The sequence below is a fragment of the Euwallacea fornicatus genome, chromosome 5, assembly GCF_040115645.1.
Source record: "Euwallacea fornicatus isolate EFF26 chromosome 5, ASM4011564v1, whole genome shotgun sequence".
Classification (NCBI taxonomy): Eukaryota; Metazoa; Arthropoda; class Insecta; order Coleoptera; family Curculionidae; genus Euwallacea; species Euwallacea fornicatus.
Window position 1 is genome coordinate 5,115,620 of NC_089545.1, and position 20,555 is coordinate 5,136,174.

The following is a 20,555-nucleotide window of genomic DNA, read 5'->3' on the forward strand; positions in this document are numbered from 1 at the left end:
AAGTCAATTGGTTCAATAATAACGCTACTCTCAGTTAAAGAATGATATTCTCACTGTCAATGAAGCCGCATGAAGTTGAATTAATGCTATGTAATATGGCCTAAATTTCCCACTTTAACAATATTTTTAAAAATTCACAAAGCTCTCAAATATTCAAGAAATTTACGAAAATCTAATTAATTTAAATTAATTAAAATTTAAGGTAATTTTCAGATCGATTCATTTACAAGTGTTCAATATTATACATTCAAAGTTGCTGTAGTAACACTACTCGAAGCTTTCCTGTGGTTCCATATACATATAGAAAAATTTTTGACGTTCGTTATTGTCGTTCAAGTGTCATAAATTTTTCATCCAATAGCAGCGTGTGACGACACAGCTGTCAACCTATATTTACAAATTGGGTGTTTAATTAATTAATTTACTGGAGATAATGTTTTTAATTTATCATTTTCCCTGTTTTCCTGTTTATAAATGCAACTGTTAAGTTCTCTTTGGCAAAATTCGCCCTTTGTTGAGTGTCTGCGGGTTACTTAAACGTTTCCCTAAAGCCGGCAATGAATGCTGCGAATTGTGCAACAGCTGTACCATCCTACTTCTAGCTAATTCCATTAATAATCGTGTTAATTTTTTAGTTTTGGATTTTGAAGTGATTGCCTGAGAGGTCTTGTGGTCTTGGAAACGACAGGTATATGTTCCAACCACTAGTAATAGTTATGACATTCTGTCATGTCTTCGTAAATTCCGAAAGACAAGCATTGTTCCTAAATCCTTGTGTAAAATGACAAAAACAATTTCTACAAATTCCTTTTATTATTTAGCAGTATGTCCCATCGGAACACTTATATACCTGTCAATGTAACGAGGCAGCAGGGCCTTGGGAATTACTCTCAACAAAGAAAACACTTCCAAGACATATCAAATCATGACAATAACTGTTGCCGAGATGTTAAGATAGACTTAGGTTTGAGCCTGGAAGAGAATGGGTTTTTCCAGAGACTTAAGCAGATGTATCAAATGTGTATGTTTGTAGTGACCAGCAATAGTTGATTTTGAATTATTAATTTTTTTGCAGTAAAGCACAGTCCTCCAGTAGTTTCAAAACTGGAAAATTTCTTGAATACTAGTACAAATCCGTACATATTATTCCTGAAGCTCCTATTCAATTGCCCTGACTTCTACAGTATAAAAAGCAAATCTTTGCCCATGTTTTTGATTGAGGAGTTTAGGAGATTTGTCCACAAATATAGGTCCAACATAAGCTCTTTACTTACTCCTGAACTGAAAGTTGACGCCTTCAAAATTGTGGTCAAACAGAACACACTGTCTGTGATTAAGCTTACAGTAGAAGTATTTGAAATGGCTGTGGATAGAGAGGCATTTTTAAGCAGCATTCGTTGCCTGATCTCGAAGAAGCAGTACAAAGAGGCTTGCCAATATTCAGCTTTGTTAGGTTTGCAAAATGAGTTTTCAATAGATGATTTCCTGGTCCCTTTAGTGGTGCAAGACAAATTGCGTAATGTTGACGATTTTCTACACTCCAGCCCAAAACATCAGACAGAGTTGGTGCAATTTTTAGACTCTGTGCTAAGCAATGCCTCAGTTAGAGATACAATGGGAGAATATATTGAGTTTGTAGTTGTGAAATCACAACTACCGCAGTAGTTAGAGAGTGATGATTTTTAGGAACAGAGGCATACCTGAGGTTAAATATGACAAGATCCATGTGAAGCCTTGGAAACGGCTTGTTACGAGGATGGTTAAAATGTTTAAATTGTCTAGTGATTTGACTCCAAATTTGAACGAGAAAAGGAATGAAGGGGCGTTGAAGTTTTTACTACATAAGAGGTTTATTGACAACAGCTTTGGTAATTTTAATTTTATTTTTATTTTTATTTTGTTATTTATTTTTGTCATGGATTTAGGAGATGAAAGCTGGAAAGAAATGGCGCAAGAAGCGGTGACAGATAATGCAAATTTGCAGCGAGAATTAGTGATAGGAGTAGCTCAGTATGGGGAGGTGGGGGAGGCTCTCAGATGGGCGCATTTCTACAACGTTGATAAGAAAGAATGGCCCTATAGCGTGCAGATGTTTGAGGAGAATAAGTAAAGTTTTTGTTCTGCCCTTTCAATTTATTAATATTGGTCCTTAATGTGGAAAGGCTGTCTGATGCATTGACGCCACCCCTCTCCAATGAACACTGGGATGAACCTGCAGGCACTAAAACAACCGACTATCACTCCTATCCTTTGTCACTTGATACAATAAATCTTGTAGACACTCCCATTGCATTTGAAATTCTTTTGTCTTCAGGCCTTGAGGTGAGTTTCTAGGACATTTCAAGTTAGCCTTGGAACGTCCTGTCAAATTTCTAAGGCTAATGAGAACGTGTTTATTAGGACGTAGAGGTAGTGGGCATTGACTGTGAATGGAAACCAAGCTTTGGAGGGCAACCTAGTGAGCTGGCTTTAATGCAAATCGCCACCCATCGGGGAGTATTCATTATTGATATAGTGGTTCTGGGACCTGCGGCACCTCCTTTATGGCAGGAGCTGGGAAAACACCTCTTCAATAACTCAGATATATTAAAATTAGGTTTTCAAATTTTCCTTTCACAAAAACCAATGTGTGAGTTTTAAATTGTGTAGGTTTTGGGCTCTCCAGCGACATCCATATGATCAGGCAAGCTTTGCCTAATTTGAATTTTGACACTAAGCAATTGGGGTTCCTAGATCTGTGTTCCTTATGGAAACATATGGAAAAATATCCCAAGTTGCGGCTGCCGTTTGAGGTAAAAAAAGGTGGTCCCAGTCTTAGTGGTTTGGTACAGCAATGTTTGGGAAAGTCTCTGGACAAATCGGAGCAATTTTCTAATTGGGAGAAACGCCCCTTGAGGGAGTCCCAAGTGTATTATGCCGCATTGGATTCTTATTGCCTCTTAGAGATCTATGACGTCCTTAAAACTTGCTTTGAAGAAGCCGACTGCCCTTTTGAGGACATTTGCTACAGCTTAATCCAGCACGATGGTTCTCTTAAAAAGAAGCCTAAGAAGAATCCACATAGGAGGAAACCGGAAGAACCAATTCTGCAACCTCCAAGCCCCCACCTATTTCCTGTTCAAGTATACATTTATATTTCTTTGTAAAATCAGATTAATGTGAGTTGTTTTAAGGCTCACGAAGTGAAGTTTGTGTGTGATACGATGCTGCAGGGCTTGGGCAAAAATCTACGCAGCTGTGGTATCGATACGGCTATATTAGAGAGTCAGCAGGAGCATAAAGACTGCGTCAAGTACGCCATGGACGAGAGGCGCTACATTCTGACCAGAAAAGGCACTTTTAAGATGGTAACTATTGATTGTTTCCTTTTATTTCTGGGTCCAAGGAGTTTTTTCCAGCTAAACGGTTATGTCCCTGCGGGCCATTGTCTAAACGTAGTTTCCGAACATAAAGACGAGCAACTACAAGAAGTTCTCAACTACTACAAAATTACTGTGACAAAAGAACATGTGTTTAGTAGGTGTATGGTGAGTTTCATGTTAAACCAAATCTTTAACTTTATATATAAAACTAATTTTTTCAGATTTGCAACAGCAATAATTTCGCCAAAATCCAGAAAAACACAATGCTGACCCTGTACGATAAAACCGCAGCACCCAAGTACGGTCCTCCAAATTCTGAAGACGAAGATGAAGATTACACAGGCGTGTCTTGTGATGAAGGTTATGATAACGACGACTGTTTTGGCTATTCTCAAGCCTCTTCACACTTAACCCCCAAAGTCTCTTGTTCAAATAACAAAAAATGGGAATTAGGTGAGGCGTTGATAAACTTCTTGACAATTGACCAATGAACTTTTTAACTATTTAGATTGCAAGATCGACGTAAATCTGCGATTAACCCGTTTGGGGGCGCGAATCCAGTTTGATTCTTTGCCGTTATCGGTAATTAATAACTACGAGTTTTTCTACGTTTGCGAGGAATGCGGAAAAGTATATTATGACGGTTCTCATCTAGAGCGGGTGCTGCGTGGTAGGCTGCAGGGAATTGTGCAATAAAGGAAATTTCCTATTATTTGATTTAACGTAGGAATAATTGTTGACTTATTGAATATAATTTTTGATGGGTGTCGTTTGTTTGGTTTCTAGTAAAGTCATCATCTTTTATTTCCTTGCAAACTTTATTATACTGGACAATTGCGAAAGCCCTTTTTTTTGTGACTTGGTGATGAACAGTTTGATTAAATTATTACTTCTCGCGTTTCTACAACGAAACATGCTATCATTGCTCCTGATAACCAATTTAGGTTATCACGAATAAAGTTACATACCTGTTTTCAACCTTTCTGCCAAATTTTATAATTAAAAAGATATATGGACAAAGTATTGAATTTCAATTAGACGAGCATTTGTCATGTCAAAAACAATTAAAATCAAACCGCTTAGAATAACCAATAATTTATTTACAATTTCGCAAGTAAAACAAAAAAGACGTACAATCTATAATTACCACAATGTAATAATACACGTTCGAGCTCTATTTTTAGAGCCTCAAATTCAACTCTCGCGCAGAAAAAGTACACAACAGTAAAGATCAAAATCACCATTTTCCAACGCGGAGGTCAACTATAACTTCAAAATGACTAGAAAACCTTCACATTCAAACATTAATTAGGAACGAAAGATGCCAGAACTCTGAACTTTTTCGTAGATTATTGTCCATTATTTATACTTTTGCCTTATCAACGCTAATGATAAATTAGAAGAAACCTACTTATATCGTGCACAAAATTGATTGGGGGTATAATGAGATTATCCAGTATATCACATTATTGAGTTAACTTGTGTTTTAAGGGAGTACTTAATAGTAGCAAATGTCACTAATAAAAATACTCTACAGATTTACTACTTTTAGGCGGTAATATCTGCCTGCATTATTTACTTTTGAGACTTCTTGTACGTTCTATATTGGCAAATCTGTCATCAACGATCTACTAACAACGTCTAATACCTAAGTTATGCATCACTACCTAAAATGGACGTATCTCTGTCTGTAGTGTGCCAATCTAAGCAACGTGCTTAGTTTGACAAACCAAATTGTCAAAAAAGTTTCTAACACTAGGCCTCCTCAGGGTCCAATAAATGCTGGGCTTCAATATAGTTCTGGAAAGTTTGCGGAAACCTCTTATTAAGAGCCGCAGCAGTGGTGATATTTTGTTGCCTTTTGATGAGCATTAGAGTAAACATCACCGCCATTCCCACTAAAATTAGAACGAGAAGGACGCCTCCTACTGCAAACAATAACAAAACTATTTTAAAAACTATTCGATTCTTCAAAAAAAAAAATCCTTACCGGATAACAAAACTATAGTCCCAGTATCATAGTTAGCAACATTGGCCGCCAGCAAAATCTGATCGGCGGCGGTCAATGTACCATTGTTTCGAGATGGCGGTAACTCTAAGATGGCGCAAAAGACGTTAAAAAGGTCGATGATGTTAAACGGGGATACTTTCGTATATTTCTTGAATTTCGGACCAATCGCCATAAAGTACGGGTGCATGTCTGAAACTACATAATCATAGCCATGGACTCCAAATTCTGATGAATTAGTGACTGCAAAATAAAAAAACATATTGATCAAGGTAATGGGATTAATTATTGCTTCTGCCATGGCTTACGCGTAAAATTATACTGCAAAGCATATTCAGGGGCAGAAATAATGAGGTCATCAAGGGCATAGCCCTCATCAGCCATCACAAGAATTGGGGGAGATCTCTTGTTATTTTTATAGTGCCATCTCTCAGGGAATTCCGATTTATTGTAAACTCGAAAATGACCGCTTTCCAAAGAACCTTTTTTCAATGAGTCATATATTGTCTGGTGAAATCCTGCATGAGGAATTATTTGAATAGCAGGACTGGCTCTTATCCACTCATAAGTGCCACTGATTATAAATTGGGTGATATTAACAAATCTAGGAGGCGTCACTGCAGTCATTCCATGGTCACTAACATGGATAACATTAACTTTGTCAGTTAGCCCATGTTTATTCAATTGCAGCTAAAATTTACTTCATTAATTAACATTTGGCATCATTAAGGATTAAAGAGGTTACATGTAAATAGCCAGTAATGTTATCTAACTGCAGAATTAAATTTTTAACAGTGAGTGAATTGGGGCCAAAGGCATGGCCGTGAGTGTCTGGCTCTTCAAAGTATAATAGGACCAAATTTGCTGGTTTTAATGGGTCTGTTATCCAAGATATTACCTATATACAAAAGATACATAAATAAAATTAAAAAAGATTAAAGAAATCCTACCTGGTCTACTCTTTTATGCCAATCAAAGCCAGCTTGAAATGGCATTTTGTAAGTTATATTTTTGCTCTGATAGGGAAAATCAGCCCCTGGCCACATTACTGTCCCCGAATACCTCTCATTACCCAAATCTTCATTTAACCTCTAATTTTTATATCAATTAGGAAACTAAGCAGCAATAAGTAAAATGGTTGTCGTACCCAAATAGGCACCACATCATCATTATAATGATACATCTCATATCCAATCTTTACCACCTTCTTTTCATCAGTATCATAATAAGTATTGCCGATAACCCCATGTACTTCAGTGTACAACCCTGTTGCAATAGAATGATGATTTGGAAAGGTCTTTGTTGGAAACACATTAATCAAATAGTCAGCATAGACCCCTTGTTTTCTTATAGTCTCCATATGGGGTAGCTTCTCTGTATCAAAGAAATTGTACCTGAAAGCATCATAGGACACAATAATTAGCACCGGATGCTTAGATATGGCCCAGATTTGGGGAGCCAAAAGCAGGAGCCAGTAATTTCGCCACAGCATCTTGAGATGGCGTGTTACTTGAATTTAGAGAAATTTATCGTTGCGAAACTCATTTTTTATAAGTTTCCATTATGCGATTTGGTTTATGGGATGATATAGCAAATGTAAACAAATCAGCTGTGAGCAGTGACAGTTTGACACAACGTAGTTTCGCTGTATAGTATGATAAAACGGAGTTTGCACATAAAAATTTTACAATTTTTAGAAAACGTGGCACCATTGAATTTAATCCTAGAAATTGACATAATACACTGCTGCCACTGTGCTCTACCTGAAGAGATTATTTCAGAAATTTTTCCATAAATGATTTTGGTACTTTTCCATGCGGTAAATTCACTATGATATACCTTTTTATTCCTTTAAAGTAGAGAAATTCATTATATTTAATAGACATATTACAATTCGAAAAAAAATGTGATGTCACAATGTCCTCTAAATATGGACGTCATGCAATACTCTCTCTTAATGAGAAAATGCAACATCCTCCACTAAACTTTCCGACTAAAATCAACAATTCAATCATCTTTTAATCCTTCTAATTAAATTCTGTCAGATATTTATGGTATTATAGCGAAAAAACACAAATTTAAATAACTTCACAATAACTTTTCAATGCTGCGTCCTCTATGAGGAAACCTCTGAAGTCCCTGCTCCAACGTTACAGTGTTTTGCTATCGATACAGTTCCCACTAAAAGAAACATGACGTAGGTAACACCTGAAATTTCGTCCGAAATTTGAGGTTAGATTTTCTCTCAAATTTTAATAGACTTTACTAGTTTTTTCCATTTCAAAACGTTAAAACCATGACAAAACTCCGCAAACAACGCCGAAAGAAGGTCTTTAGGCACAATGTGAACAGGAAAAGGCTGCGCAACAAGATTACCAACAAGGGCAATATTGGGTGGTAAGCTAAACTTAATCACTTTTCCCTCAAAAAATCCTAAATTAACCACCCCTCATTCTAAAAAAACCTAGTAAAGAAGTGAAGGATGCCTGGGATTCTAAGAAGTCGGTGCAAGTAAACCTGGCTACTATGGGTCTTTCCTATGACCCAAACCAAACCATTGGTATTCCAAAAAAGAAGAGAGAACTACAAGAAACTTTAGGGTTTAACAGAAACAATGAAGACAAACAAGAAGAAAATTTACGGCTTAACATTAAACAGTATGTAGCTGATATGTTGGAAGCTGATGCTAAGGCCCCCCGAGTGAAGAATTTACGCTTACCAAAAAGCCAGGTCAGTGTCTTATTAAATAATGAAACAGGGATGAATATTGTTTTTAAAGGTGGAATGGATCACATATTTACTCAAGAAATATGGCACTGACTATAGGGCAATGGCTCAGGACAGCAAAAACTATTACCAAGAAACCTGGAAGCAGTTGCGGCAGAAAGTAAGACTTTTCCGGAAGATACCAGAACAGTTTGGAAAGTTTTTGAAAGAAAATCTAGGACAGAATTTTGATTCAGATAATGAAAACTTATATTCAGATGGAGAAATTTAATGTAAATAAAAGTAACTTTCAAAATGATTTTCCTTGAAATCTCAAAACCTGAAACCCACCAGCGTAACGGGCAAATAAATGTGATTTAAGACGATTAGTTCGGTGCGTGCGGGGCCACTTGCAGTGCGTAGATTACCGTCTTGTAAGTGTTAACGGGTGGTAATTAGCTTATGAGTTGCGACGGTTTTACATGCGGGCAGTGGCGTTCTTAAAGACTCATGAAAGATCTTTTAATCCGGAAATTTGGCGTTAGTAAATTTTCCTCTGTATGTTAGTTAGATTACCTTGAACGCCATTTTGCACTATAATAATTATGATAGATGCAATAACATTTTGAATTATAAGCGAATATTAACATTTTTAGCTCCGTTTCTTTAGATATTAACGCAACTATCGGATTAGAACAATATATGATGGTTAATAAGCAAACTCCGTATAATGTTTATTCATAAATTAAGCAAGTTTCTTGAATTTTCAGTTAGTTAGCTTGCGATAACTCAGTTGCATTTTCCGCTCACAAAACGTGCAGTTTAAATTTAATTTCAAATATTTTATCATCTCACCTTAGATAGAAAATTTCTACGCAGTTACTGCGGATTTTCTGCAATAATTTTCACTAAGAAAACCCGATTTTTCTTTAAAAATTTTTGACAGCACGAAGACAATAGAAACAATAAAACTCATTATGAAGCAAATGACGATATCTAAATGGAAAACATATTACTGTCTTTGTTTATGGAGTCGTAAGAAAACAGGACAACAACATCTTCCGAGTCGCTAATATCTTTCGTTACTTGCAAACTAATGGTCTAGAGGGCAGACGTTTGGGAATACAGTGGTGGATGTTTTTGAAAATTTAGGGAAATTAAAAAATATACCCCACGAGAGCAGAAAATTGAGTTTTAAATAGATTTATCAGGTGGCGCCTCTGCTTCAATTCCGAGACATAAAAAGTACCGTCCCACCTTCGTGGTTTTCTATGCAAATCGGGTGGTAAAATAAGTGGCAATGTGGTGTTGCTGGAAACGAGCGTGTCATAACGCTTATTCTCTGGTACCATAAGCAATTATTCTTTCACGCCTGAGAACTGTTTATCTGTGGTCTTCATCGGGCGTTGAGGCGGCTACCGAAGGCTTTAACTTGTTTTCGAATGTCTTTTACCGTAAACTTTAAGGTGTGAGGCGATGTAAAATTAGTAATAATGGCACCTGTTAAGACCATTCACTGCGTTTTTGTCAATTAAGGACCTGCGTAAAACTCCATAGTATAACTCCAATACGAACAAAATCAAGCACTTCTTCCCCATCAAAAAATTTAGACTGGAACAAGTGTCATGTTACGATTGGGTTTTATTCGATGTTATATCAAATTTAAGATGTTGTCACATATTGACGTTTAAGATATCCAAGCAGAGGCACGTTGCCAAATTGTGACCCAAAAGCAATATCTGTATACACACGCGAAGTTGCCGCTATTTTTCCGAATGAAACTCTTAAATGCGGTAGCATGAGAGAGCTCTTAGGAAACTGGTAATTAGGGGCGACCATCACGCACCCGTCCGACTACCGTAGTGGTACTAATTACAACCCATCAGTACCATCCAGTCTCCGAAGGGTATCATTAGGCCTTTTTGTCTTAAAACGACCTCTGCATCCGTTCTTATTTAATGAGAACGCTCATTCTGGTCCGAAATCCATTCATCGAGGGTTGTAGTTGTAGACTAGAGCAATAGTGGGTTTCCAATTACAAAGCCGACGTAAATCTCAATTGACAGGCCATACGTTTTCCTTCCAGTCTTAATCAATAATATTCATGAACGCGTTGAATATTCATCGAAAAATGACAAGGATGAATCATTACACTGAGGTACTTTTCCCTTCGAATCTAGTTGTAGAGCACACACACATGCCGAATCCCCGTTCGCGATGCAAAAGAGTCTCGCGATTTCTTGAAAGATCCCACGATTCACCGGCCCGATAGAGGACGACTTATGTTCCGATGTCTTTGATCGGATCAGAATTACGACGGGGCCGGGATTGACCGCGTGGGTACACGACAAACGGACCAAAGAAGAGTGAGTCACACCCTCCCACACCCGCATTTTGGTGCAGTTTTGATACGGTGAATCATGAAAGGGTTACCATGCCGCGGAGAAAAATTTGGAATCCAAAACAAAAAAATTCATTAGCATTGCATAATTAAAACATCGGACCAGAAGACAAATGATGGCAGCATTATCGCGGGGCACTTAACATAAATATTTCGATTATCGTTGGTCTAGGCAGTCGGTATCTGACGAGTGACAGGAATAAATCGTTCCTGCTGTTCAGAAAAGGTGCTTCACTCAATCTCGATAAAACTACTTAATTTGATTTGATACTATATGCACAATTTGGCAACGTTTGTCTGCTTAGATGGGTTCTCCTCCTACTTCTTCGAGTACAATAATGGCCTCCCGTCATTGTAGTCCAACCACGTTAATTGACGTCATTCGTGTCAAAGTAAGATGATTTCTGTTTGGTAGAACAATTGTTAATCACGGCGTTAAAGCTTCAGCAATTTCTGAAGCTTTTCATTTATTTATATTTTACTTAAAAAACCATTTTGAATAAGTTTTCGTATAATTTATTATTACACCCTGTACCGTTCCAAAGTTGATTCAAACAAACAATATTACGGCAATCGTTATCAGTTAAGGTCAAACCATAATTAAACACTTTTTCTTTGTGTTCAACGTTCAGTCAGTCGTCCTTTTACATCTATTCAATTCCATTTAATTCACATTGCTGTAGTTATGGACGAGAATTGCAACATTCAAGAGGACAATACATATGTTCTCCATGGACCTTCTCCATCTGGTTCAATTTCGCAGGAATTGCTGGGAAAGGACATTCTGACATCTCTGTTAAGCAGACCTAAGGGAAAGCTGGCTATGGTAAGTTGTCTCGCAATTGTTGCGTCTCAAAGTTCAATCAGTGATAAAAAGATTATATATTTACTTAGTATGATATGTAATCATATTAGACAATGTAAAAATCAAAACTTCGGTTCATATTTGGGGTAGAACTACAATACAGTATGGAATTAAAAAGATTTTATTAGGGATGGAAAATGGCAATGTAGCGCTGCGCATTTTTTTTTTTTGACATACGTCGAATTGTGTTGGAAAGCAAAGGTTATTGCTTGCGTAGAAAAAGCCTCAGGTTTTGACATAACTGTGAAATCCTCTAGAAAAAGTTACATGGCTCGACTCAAAGCCGAAAAACTCAAATTTTTTAAACTTAAACTTTGTCATCTTGCAAAATCCTAAAAGCTTCCAAAATTTTGAGAAGAGCTCGCTGGTCAAGGACTGCCACTATTATAGGCACCTAATATTCATTTTCCTAAATTTATGACGAATAATTTCCCAGGCAAAGAGCCACTTTTGCACATTTTCAGATAGACGCCTTCACCCGGGAAACACTCCTATATTCGCAATTTCTACAAAAGTGCGTAAACTTGGCAACGGCGTTGCACGCGTTGGGCTACCAGGGCCAAGGTACGGTGATCGCTATTTGCAGCGAAAACTGCCTGGACTATTTCATCCCCATATTCGCCGCCCTCTTGAACGGCTCAATTTCCGCCCCCGTCAGCCACTTTTACACCCCCTACGAGCTGCAGCACGTGCTCGGCATCAGCAACCCTAAATTGGTGTTTTGCTCTGCGGGGGTGTTGGACAAGTTTCGACAGCTGAAGAGGACGACCACGTCCTCAATTGAAAGAATAGTTCTATTTGTAAGTTTTGCTGATGCTATTGATCGCTAAATTGCTATTAATGGTGAATTAGGGGAATGAAACCCACGATTCAGTTGAGAACCTGGATAAGTTCATAGAAAACGTCCTTAAAGGGAAAATTGTGGATCCAAAAACCTTCCATCCAGCTGAAGGCCGGCCAGAAAACACCGTTTCATTAATCTTCTGCTCCTCCGGCACTACCGGTTTGCCCAAAGGCGTGGTTCTCTCCCATCGATGCTTGAGCATCTCATTTCTTCACTTTCTGGATGAAATCACGGTCACAGAGAACCAGTTGGGACTATTGCCATTTTTCCATGCCTTTGGCCATATTGTAAGCTTTAGACACCTCTTGTCGGGCTACACCATCATCTTCATGAAGCGATTTGATGAGGATGTATTTTTGAGGTCAATTCAAGACTATGGTTTGGACACCTTAATGATTTCGCCGCCAATGGCTTTGTTCCTGGCCAAATCCGATAAAGTGCTAAGGTATGATCTGAGTACAGTGAAGCACGTGTTATGCGGGGCCGCGCCCTTAAGCAAGGATTTGGAGGAAGAAGTGAAAAGACGGTATGCAACGCTAGCTACATCCAGTGGAGTAATTCGGGAAATAAAGAATCTGTTTAGCGCAGGCTGAACTGTGAGGATATGCGTCAAGGTTACGGTCTCACCGAAACCACCCTGGCAGTGACCATGATACGCCAAGGCGATCAAAGGCCAGGTTCTTGTGGGACGTTGGTCAATTACATGTCGGGAAAAGTTAGGGATCCAGCAACTGGTCGATCACTGGGACCGAGGCAAATTGGGGAGTTTTGCTGGAAGGTACCACTCAATTCTCTAGCACAATCATGGAATCATCATGGAATCACTTCACAGGGTCCCTTGGTGATGATGGGTTACTACGGCAATAAGCAAGCAACTAAAGAAACATTCACTTCGGACGGATGGTTAAAAAGCGGAGACATGGGGTATTATGACGAAGATGGGTATTTTTATGTTGTAGACAGAATGAAGGAGCTTATCAAATATAACGCGTTTCAAGTCGCCCCCGCCGAATTGGAGGCAATTCTCATCAACCACCCCAAGATAAGTGACGCAGGGGTGGTGGGACTGCCCGATAGAAATGCCGGCGAACTACCACTGGCCTTTGTCGTTAAAAAGAATGATGAATTAACTGAGAAAGAAGTGCAGGAGTATATCCAGGGTAAGTATAGAATATTCGGTATGCACATATTACTGAGCGACATCTGTTGGGTGTTATCCTAAGCTTAAATAAAGAAAACTGACAACAGTAGAAACAATAATTACCCAACAAATGAATTAGTGCATTCGAGGTTAGCAATGAAACTCCTTGTTACTTCAAAAAGCCGACGTTTCGAGCATATAGTTTGGTTTCTTCAATAATTAATAACCGAATAACATGACTACGAGGCGTACAGAACGATGAAAGAATTTTTGTGTTGTATTGTGTACGTAACAATTTCTTCTTCATATGGGTCATAGCCCTGAGGAGGGTTAAATGTATGATCGAAACGCAGCTTTTTGGAACTAGTAATACGCGCTGAAAACACGTGACCTACTTGTTTGGCACAACTGACTGGTATGGCGTTGCCAAACATTAGGATCAGGTCATATGTCTGTTTTTAATTATTGTGGTAGAAAAACTTAAGGTTGTAACACTAGGGTTGGTGTCGCCCCACAAGCGTCTCCGAGGTGGAGTAATTTTCGTTGAAAGTATTCCGAAGAATCTCAGCGGCAAAATCCTGCGAAGACAGTTGAGGGAAATACTCAAGAGGCACAAAACTTCAATCCGGTCCAAGCTTTAAACGTTTAGAAATGCGATGATTCGGGGGTGGTGTGGGCACACAGGAAATGTGACAGATGTCGCGCGGCGCGCCCCTCATTGTGTGCTGCGGCCAGTGCGGCCCTGCAGCGGGGGCGGCCCCGCACTCTAACAAAACCCCATTAGCATACCGTATATAAATCAACGTCGACGTTCACAATTATCGCACATGGAAATTTTCGAATACTGCATAACAATAAACAATGTTTTAAGTTTGTAATTTGGAATTTGTTCATTTATTCGACACCCCTAGAATTTGGCAATGCAGAAATGGTCTGGCAACATGGCCTTGCCGAATAACAGTCACCGATATGATGACATTGCAGTTGGGCCTGTTTAGAAATAGTACAACAAGAATAGTGACGTAAAATTTACGGAAAGTTAATTAATAGTTTAATTAATTAAATTCCGTAAGTCGTTTTCTTTTAAACAATATCAAAAAATAGGTGCTGCTCTAACGTTTGTGTATAACCTAATACCCAACTGCTAATTTAACCTTAAAGTCTAATTCACGTTTTCAATAACAAGAAAACTCCGAAAAGGTTCCAATTCTCGTGTCGAGCTCATAAAGCTAATTGCAAACACAACTGGGCTCAATTCACAATTTAGCACAGACAAATCGACACGTGGTTTTGCAAAAATATGTAACATAAAAACGACGCTTTTCATCAAGAAGGCTTTGGAAACAAAACAATGACCCTTCGGTTGTCAGTATTGATGGCGTCTCCGATTTCTTCCCGCGTTAGTGCCGAAAAACATCGAATTTCGAGTGAAAAAATGTAGAACACTTTGAAAAATTTGTGCGGACTTGAAGGGTAATTTCATAGAAACCTAGTGAGTGTTCCTACCAGGTTGCGTCTGAGTGAAAATAGATAAAAGATCGAACTTGCAATATGTAATTTTTTTTTGACAATATCGAAAATATCGCGTCGTTTACGTTTGTGTGTTCGAAGTCACATGACCACAAAACAACATCTAGATGAAGCCCAAAGTCAATGTAAGTAAATATTTTGATTATCAAAAAGAAAGTCAGGGCCGTACTTGAAACTGGTAGTATAGTCCAGTGTCGAGTGTTACCATATAGTCATTTCTTTTATTTTTTGGAAATGACGCCTCACACACTAATCCAGTTTGTTAGAGTGGTGGAACTGTACATTATTTTCAGTTAAAACTAATTTAAAACAGTAGTCACCGTCTTTCAGACCTCGAAAAAATTAGTTGAAAAACGAAAATAAACGGTAAACTAAAGCATATGAGAAGTGAATTATTAAAATATCGCTCATTTATGTTGCCAAAATTAATTGCTCGTTCCATAAGGTTGATTTGAAGCAATCACCCTGTATTTTTTAAATTCAGTTTTTTGTTTTAATCTTTAGTTTCTTTTTATGTGTTAGATATTGACCTCTTGTTTAAGTATAAGTAACCAAGTGTTATCAAGGTTTGCTGAACAAAAGGCCACACATTCCCTTTTGTTAATTAAAATATGTAGTTTCTTTTTATTTGACGCTTTTTTTTTTAAGAGGTCAACTTCATACCTTCAAAAAAGACAGTCATCGCTAATACATATCACTTTTAGTAACCATCAACACAAAAATTGAAATAATGACTTTAGAGGATTAGGGAGAATTATGTCGAATTAATCTTCTTCCTTTCCACCTTAAAAAAAAATTTTAAATCCGAATTTGAGGTGGGAACTTTTGACGTGCGAAGAGCACCAGATGCATCTAGCGCAGTCATAACTCATTGTTGCGCGGCAAAAATTCCAAAATCCAGAAAATGCTCTAGACTGTGAAACGGCCCAGTCATAATGCGGTTGGATAAGGTCAGGCAGGTGCTAAATCCAGAAACCAGACAGAATCTATTTATTAGTTTTGTCTAGGCGGACGCATTTAGAGCGGCGTAAAACTTCTTACGTCACCATTATCCAGAAATGTCGCGTTTATATGCGAACGCTACTTATTAAAGTAGTTTATTTAGCTGTACGGATCGTGACGTGTGGGCGTTTCTCGCGCAGGCAGGCAACGGCAGCCTTGAAGGACCTTTAATTTTTCGAATTCCGAGCGCAAACAATGGCCATAAGTCAGTTTTATGCAACTAGTAGCCAGTTTTTTCCACGCCGACCTTATCGGCTGCCTTGCCTGGGGCGCAACGGATTGTTTGTTTATGTATCTGGGGCCCTCGTAATAGCCGCAACAATGACTTGGTGGGCGATATTACAATAAGTCACGGCTTAAAGACTAGAGATTTGTCTTGTTTGATCGGTATTACCTCTTGCATTGCGGCACAATGCCGCCTAATTGACGAATTCGCCTTTTTTCACGCGTCGAGGTGACAAATTTTCGGCTACACCCCGTATAAATGGCGCACAGTTATATCAATAGGTAAAATAGGTGATGTCGTGGGTGCGATTGCATAATGCATGCCCATTGTCGCTGGGTCTAATGGATTGCGTGTTAATAACTTGGTGTAATTGCCTGGAAACAGGAATTTTTACGTTCCGCATATTTAACCTTTTCAATATTCAAATTTGGTGTAAACAAATCCCGAATGTCTAGTGAAAATTAACGGAAATAAGAAATAAATTGCATTTCCATGCGTGGAGCGGCCTACTTATGATGCCATCATGGACATAATTTTCGTTGAGGTAATTTTTGACAGAACTGCCAGAGTAAAGTCACGTCCCTTAGAGCCAGTTAATATAAAACGCTGGATAGCCGGATTTAATATGGCGACAAAATTCTCTTAAGAAATATATTATATTGCTTGTCCTCTATTCCCTGTGTCACTCGGTATAACGACCGCTTAGCAGACTCCTAATTGGGGCATTATTTACCTGTAAACTCAGTAGGGGAGGCAAGAGGAGCATTGGAACTCGTAAGTTCTCAGTCGGTACCGTTTTTCTCCGAGAAAATGGCGGCCGCCGTAACCGGGTGGCCTTAGGTGGTCAAACTTTTAATTATTAATCGGCAGCTCGAAAGTTATTTGAACGAGTGCGCGCGTTATTGTCCGGCTGGCCAGGCCCCGCAGCGTTCAGGTGCGTATTGAATAAATAATTATATGTCAACGTCTGTTAAGAGAAAAATCCAAATTCGCGTTCGGTTTGAGGAACTTGGAGGGACCACCGCAGTGTCGCCGGATATGAGTTTAGTTATTAGATAAAACGCAATTATTTAAAATTGTAAGATAATGTAAATAAATACCTGTAAGTGGCCGCTGCCAGCGACCTTGATGCTTCGCGTCTTCCTCCTCCGATTCGCCTCCTTGATTGCCCTTTGATTATTGTGATCAACGGCGTACACTGGCGATTATCTTTCAGTCGAATTGCGGTAGCGCCTTTAGGCCTCGCTGCGTTCGTAATTCCACGTCGCAACAAACCCCCATTTCAATGTAAAACTCCTTGTTTTATCTCATTGAGTCATGTCTTCCAGCCCTCTCGAAAATCACGCACGACGCTCCTAACTCAATTTTTTATTTGAGGGAATCAACAAGGGATTCAGAGATTGGTGAGCGAACGGGGCAACTGCGAACGCGGCGGATGCCTCACGTGAAAGTTGTATAAGTTGTGAATAAGAGAGAGGCCTTATTAAAAAGTTTTTTTTGAGCCGCTTTTTCACATAATGAAGGCCTACACCCGCGATATCATTATGCCGTGTCTGGCCAAGACGTTTCCAATCAAGCCACCCAACAAATAAAAATAAACAGCGGGGCCACCGCGTACGGTAATTACGGTTTATTAACCAGTCGATAAGGTTTTCCCTTCGGTTAACGAGAATTTGGAAAAAAATTAGAAAAATCTCCCTGTGCATCTTGACCGCCAATGATATTTGTCATGTAAATTGACATCTCGCACCATTTAGCTACATGTTCATCTCTCAGAACATTCATAGTTGAAGCTCTATCCTCGATTTCCAAAGAGTTCGGGGGGCGAAAGTGGTTAACTCTAAATGAACGTTTTTACACAATTTTCACAAGTCTTCAGCGTCAGTATCCTAAATTTTCTCTAGAAAAGCACAATTTTTCTTTCATAATTTTAGTTGAAAATATTAACATGATACAAACTACAAGGAACTAAATAAAACAAATTACGGTTTAATTTGGGAATATATTGCGGCCTCTTTTAGTTGCATGGCGATTAAGAGTTGTTCCTCTAAAGGGCGCTTATCATACAGGGAAATAGGACAGTGGTGCATATTTGTGATAGTCGAGCCCAAAAATTACTTTAAAAATTATATAATTTTCTAATTCTTGAAAAATTATGTTTTTTTTACGGAGCCCAGATACATTTTTGACAACTGTTCTAATGGACTTTAAACCTTTAAAATGTTGCTGCTTGCAGAGAGCTTGAGAATTGCTGGTAGAAATGATGCCAGGAGGTCTTCAGAATTGCTTTTAGGAGGAGGACTATTTCGACCATCCCTGTGATATGTCGTGGCAAAACAATTATTTCATAAACATGCAGGTCTGTCGGTGTTTTCTTTAATTTCCGCGGTTCCCACGCAACCGAGGCGAATATTTACGAGCGACCGGGACGGTCTTTTCACATTTCTCGGACTTAATTAGACGGTAGTGACCTCTCCCCGAGGACGTCTTGTCCTCGGACGAAACGTTCTCACCTAGTTAAGTAAGCAATAACAGCGACCGGTCTCGCTCAGCTTAAAAACGAACGAATAACTGGACATTATGCACAGTAATAGCTATTATTCTTCGTTTGGAGAGGCGTGTTTTGTCAAGTAGAACAATAAAAGTCGACCGGACCGTTCCGTTCGTATTAATAATAATTAGGTGCAGATATGAGGAGCAAAAATATCGCGGAGCTTTGAGTCGGTGCGACTCCTACTAATAAGCCCCGCGAAACAACGAGTCGATAATTAAAAAATGCCGACTGAAATAGAGAACGAGAGAAAATGAGAGAGATGAAACGAGATTCCTCCTGAGCAGTGCATTCCCCGGGCAGAAATATGAAAAACCTCCACGGTGAGTACCGTGAATTCTTGGCCACCGAGACATATATCAACCGGAATATTGCTCTATAAGTGCCTTCCTAGGCAGCGTACATTGGAAATTCCTACGTAATGAATGTCATATACCGAGCGATACATTTTTCAGCCGTCGTTAACTCATAATGACGCCGCATAGTTTTCGCCTATGCAGAGGAGGTTCGGACGGTCTTAATGAGTCGCAGGGGCGTCCTGTTGACCCCCCTTGGTGTATCTTATCTTGACGCGCATCCACGTCAAAATTGAAGCCGGCAGATCCACCTGTCTTGAAACCTGGTGATTTGATTCATTTCGTGTATGAGCGGGGGCACCTGCTCCGGGGCAGGCTTCTTAATTCGAAATTGACGGATTTTTTTCTGTTGGGTACAGGGGTGGCGCTATACATCACTGAGGAGGTGTAAGCAGAATGGGAAGCTCTTTTGGTACGTCTATGGCTTGGGGGAACCACCTGTAGTTAGTGGTGCAATTAAAAAAATATGGGTCGTGGTAAAAGCTATTAGTCTTAATAATAGACCTCTACATGAAAAGGGGTTATTTAGGGCTAAACGTGTTGGTATCTAGACTGGTTGTATTAAACGTACATAACAAGGACTACTATTTGATCAACAAAATTGCCTACATCACCCCGGTCCTTACTCTCTCCGTCTGCATCCTTCAGGATTCGAATGCAACTAAAAATCGAGATGTTTAAGTAATCGAACCACTAATTAAATTTGCAATTTAAAAAAATGGCTTGCGCTCATCCCTTAATTGTTATTTCCAGATCTTACTAATAATCGAATATAATAAAACTCCCCATGGCTAGCACTAACCATAATAAAAACATTTAATGAAACCAAAACTCGTAACAAACATAGCGAGCTGGCCCTCAATTCTCATTCCTGAATTGCACAAATTGTAACTATCACAATAACACTCCTCCACGTCTACAATTTTCTGTCCATAGTCTTCGACCTTCTTGCACCCCCTTTGATAAGCATTTTCCACTACTCTACTTTCCTGCTTCCACCCTAAAATCTCGTCGTACCTTTGACCGGTATAGAGTTGCAGGGCGCAGCCCCTCTCCTCCCTTACGTACTCTGTGCCATAAAACACATCTCGGACAGTCTTTTTGTAACAAAAAGTGGACTTTGGGCAGTCCACAAGATAGTCGTCTGAATAGTCGAATTGAGTGCAGATACGGACAACTTTCTCTGCCATTTGATAAATTTATTTTTTTACTAAGTGTAGGTGCATGGCAGCATACGCTTACCGTTAATGTAGTAGGGTTTTTCTGCTAGGTAACACTGATAGCACTGGATGCAGTTAACGGATTTTAAACTAAAAATCACTATGAGATAAATGATCATCATCTTGACTTATAAACACAGCTAAAGCGACTAAATTTGCCATATCAGCGAGCAGTACTCGAAGATTGTGATTATAACATACGTGGAAACAAATTGTTTATAGCAAATATTGAATCATTGGCATTAGTCATCGCTTCTGATTATAAATACAAATAATCGGTGACCGCAGACAGACGATTCCTCCGCCATAGTAATGCCAGGCGTTTTTGCTGGAATGGGAGGCG

General features: G+C 39.0%; 5 protein-coding genes across 6 annotated transcripts; 3 read left to right on the forward strand and 2 right to left on the reverse strand.

Annotated features, from left to right (window-relative positions):
* Positions 1-371: 371 nt before the first annotated feature.
* On the forward strand, positions 372-4,127 carry LOC136339143 (exonuclease mut-7 homolog). 2 transcript variants are annotated; one of them, XM_066282147.1, is made up of 12 exons: positions 372-688; positions 822-1,021; positions 1,076-1,631; positions 1,687-1,868; positions 1,926-2,106; positions 2,163-2,322; positions 2,401-2,596; positions 2,650-3,122; positions 3,174-3,347; positions 3,399-3,527; positions 3,584-3,815; positions 3,871-4,127. In XM_066282147.1, exons 2-12 carry the CDS (start codon positions 826-828, stop codon positions 4,056-4,058), a joined length of 2,667 nt encoding a protein of 888 aa, XP_066138244.1. In that variant the 5' UTR covers positions 372-688; positions 822-825; the 3' UTR covers positions 4,059-4,127. The 2 variants fall into 2 exon arrangements, with proteins under 2 accessions (XP_066138244.1, XP_066138246.1); XM_066282149.1 differs by having other exon boundaries at positions 825-1,021.
* Positions 4,128-4,441: 314 nt separating this feature from the next.
* Positions 4,442-7,072, reverse strand: LOC136339148 (bis(5'-adenosyl)-triphosphatase enpp4-like). Its single transcript, XM_066282159.1, has 6 exons — positions 6,518-7,072; positions 6,321-6,461; positions 6,116-6,268; positions 5,679-6,060; positions 5,353-5,613; positions 4,442-5,290 (listed from the first exon to the last, which is right to left on the reverse strand). Exons 1-6 carry the CDS (start codon positions 6,860-6,862, stop codon positions 5,118-5,120), a joined length of 1,455 nt encoding a protein of 484 aa, XP_066138256.1. The 5' UTR covers positions 6,863-7,072; the 3' UTR covers positions 4,442-5,117.
* A 472-nt stretch (positions 7,073-7,544) lies between these two features.
* Positions 7,545-8,395, forward strand: LOC136339152 (nucleolar protein 16). Its single transcript, XM_066282162.1, has 3 exons — positions 7,545-7,767; positions 7,839-8,100; positions 8,150-8,395. The coding sequence occupies exons 1-3, from the start codon at positions 7,667-7,669 to the stop codon at positions 8,366-8,368; spliced, it is 582 nt and encodes a 193-aa protein (XP_066138259.1). The 5' UTR covers positions 7,545-7,666; the 3' UTR covers positions 8,369-8,395.
* Positions 8,396-10,946: 2,551 nt separating this feature from the next.
* Positions 10,947-14,205, forward strand: LOC136339144 (luciferin 4-monooxygenase-like). Its single transcript, XM_066282150.1, has 6 exons — positions 10,947-11,303; positions 11,807-12,142; positions 12,195-12,712; positions 12,775-12,964; positions 13,019-13,346; positions 13,826-14,205. Exons 1-6 carry the CDS (start codon positions 11,163-11,165, stop codon positions 13,966-13,968), a joined length of 1,656 nt encoding a protein of 551 aa, XP_066138247.1. The 5' UTR covers positions 10,947-11,162; the 3' UTR covers positions 13,969-14,205.
* Positions 14,206-19,780: 5,575 nt separating this feature from the next.
* Positions 19,781-20,400, reverse strand: LOC136339230 (uncharacterized). The gene is made up of 2 exons (XM_066282296.1): positions 20,235-20,400; positions 19,781-20,175 (listed from the first exon to the last, which is right to left on the reverse strand). The coding sequence occupies exons 1-2, from the start codon at positions 20,332-20,334 to the stop codon at positions 19,790-19,792; spliced, it is 486 nt and encodes a 161-aa protein (XP_066138393.1). The 5' UTR covers positions 20,335-20,400; the 3' UTR covers positions 19,781-19,789.
* Positions 20,401-20,555: the final 155 nt, after the last annotated feature.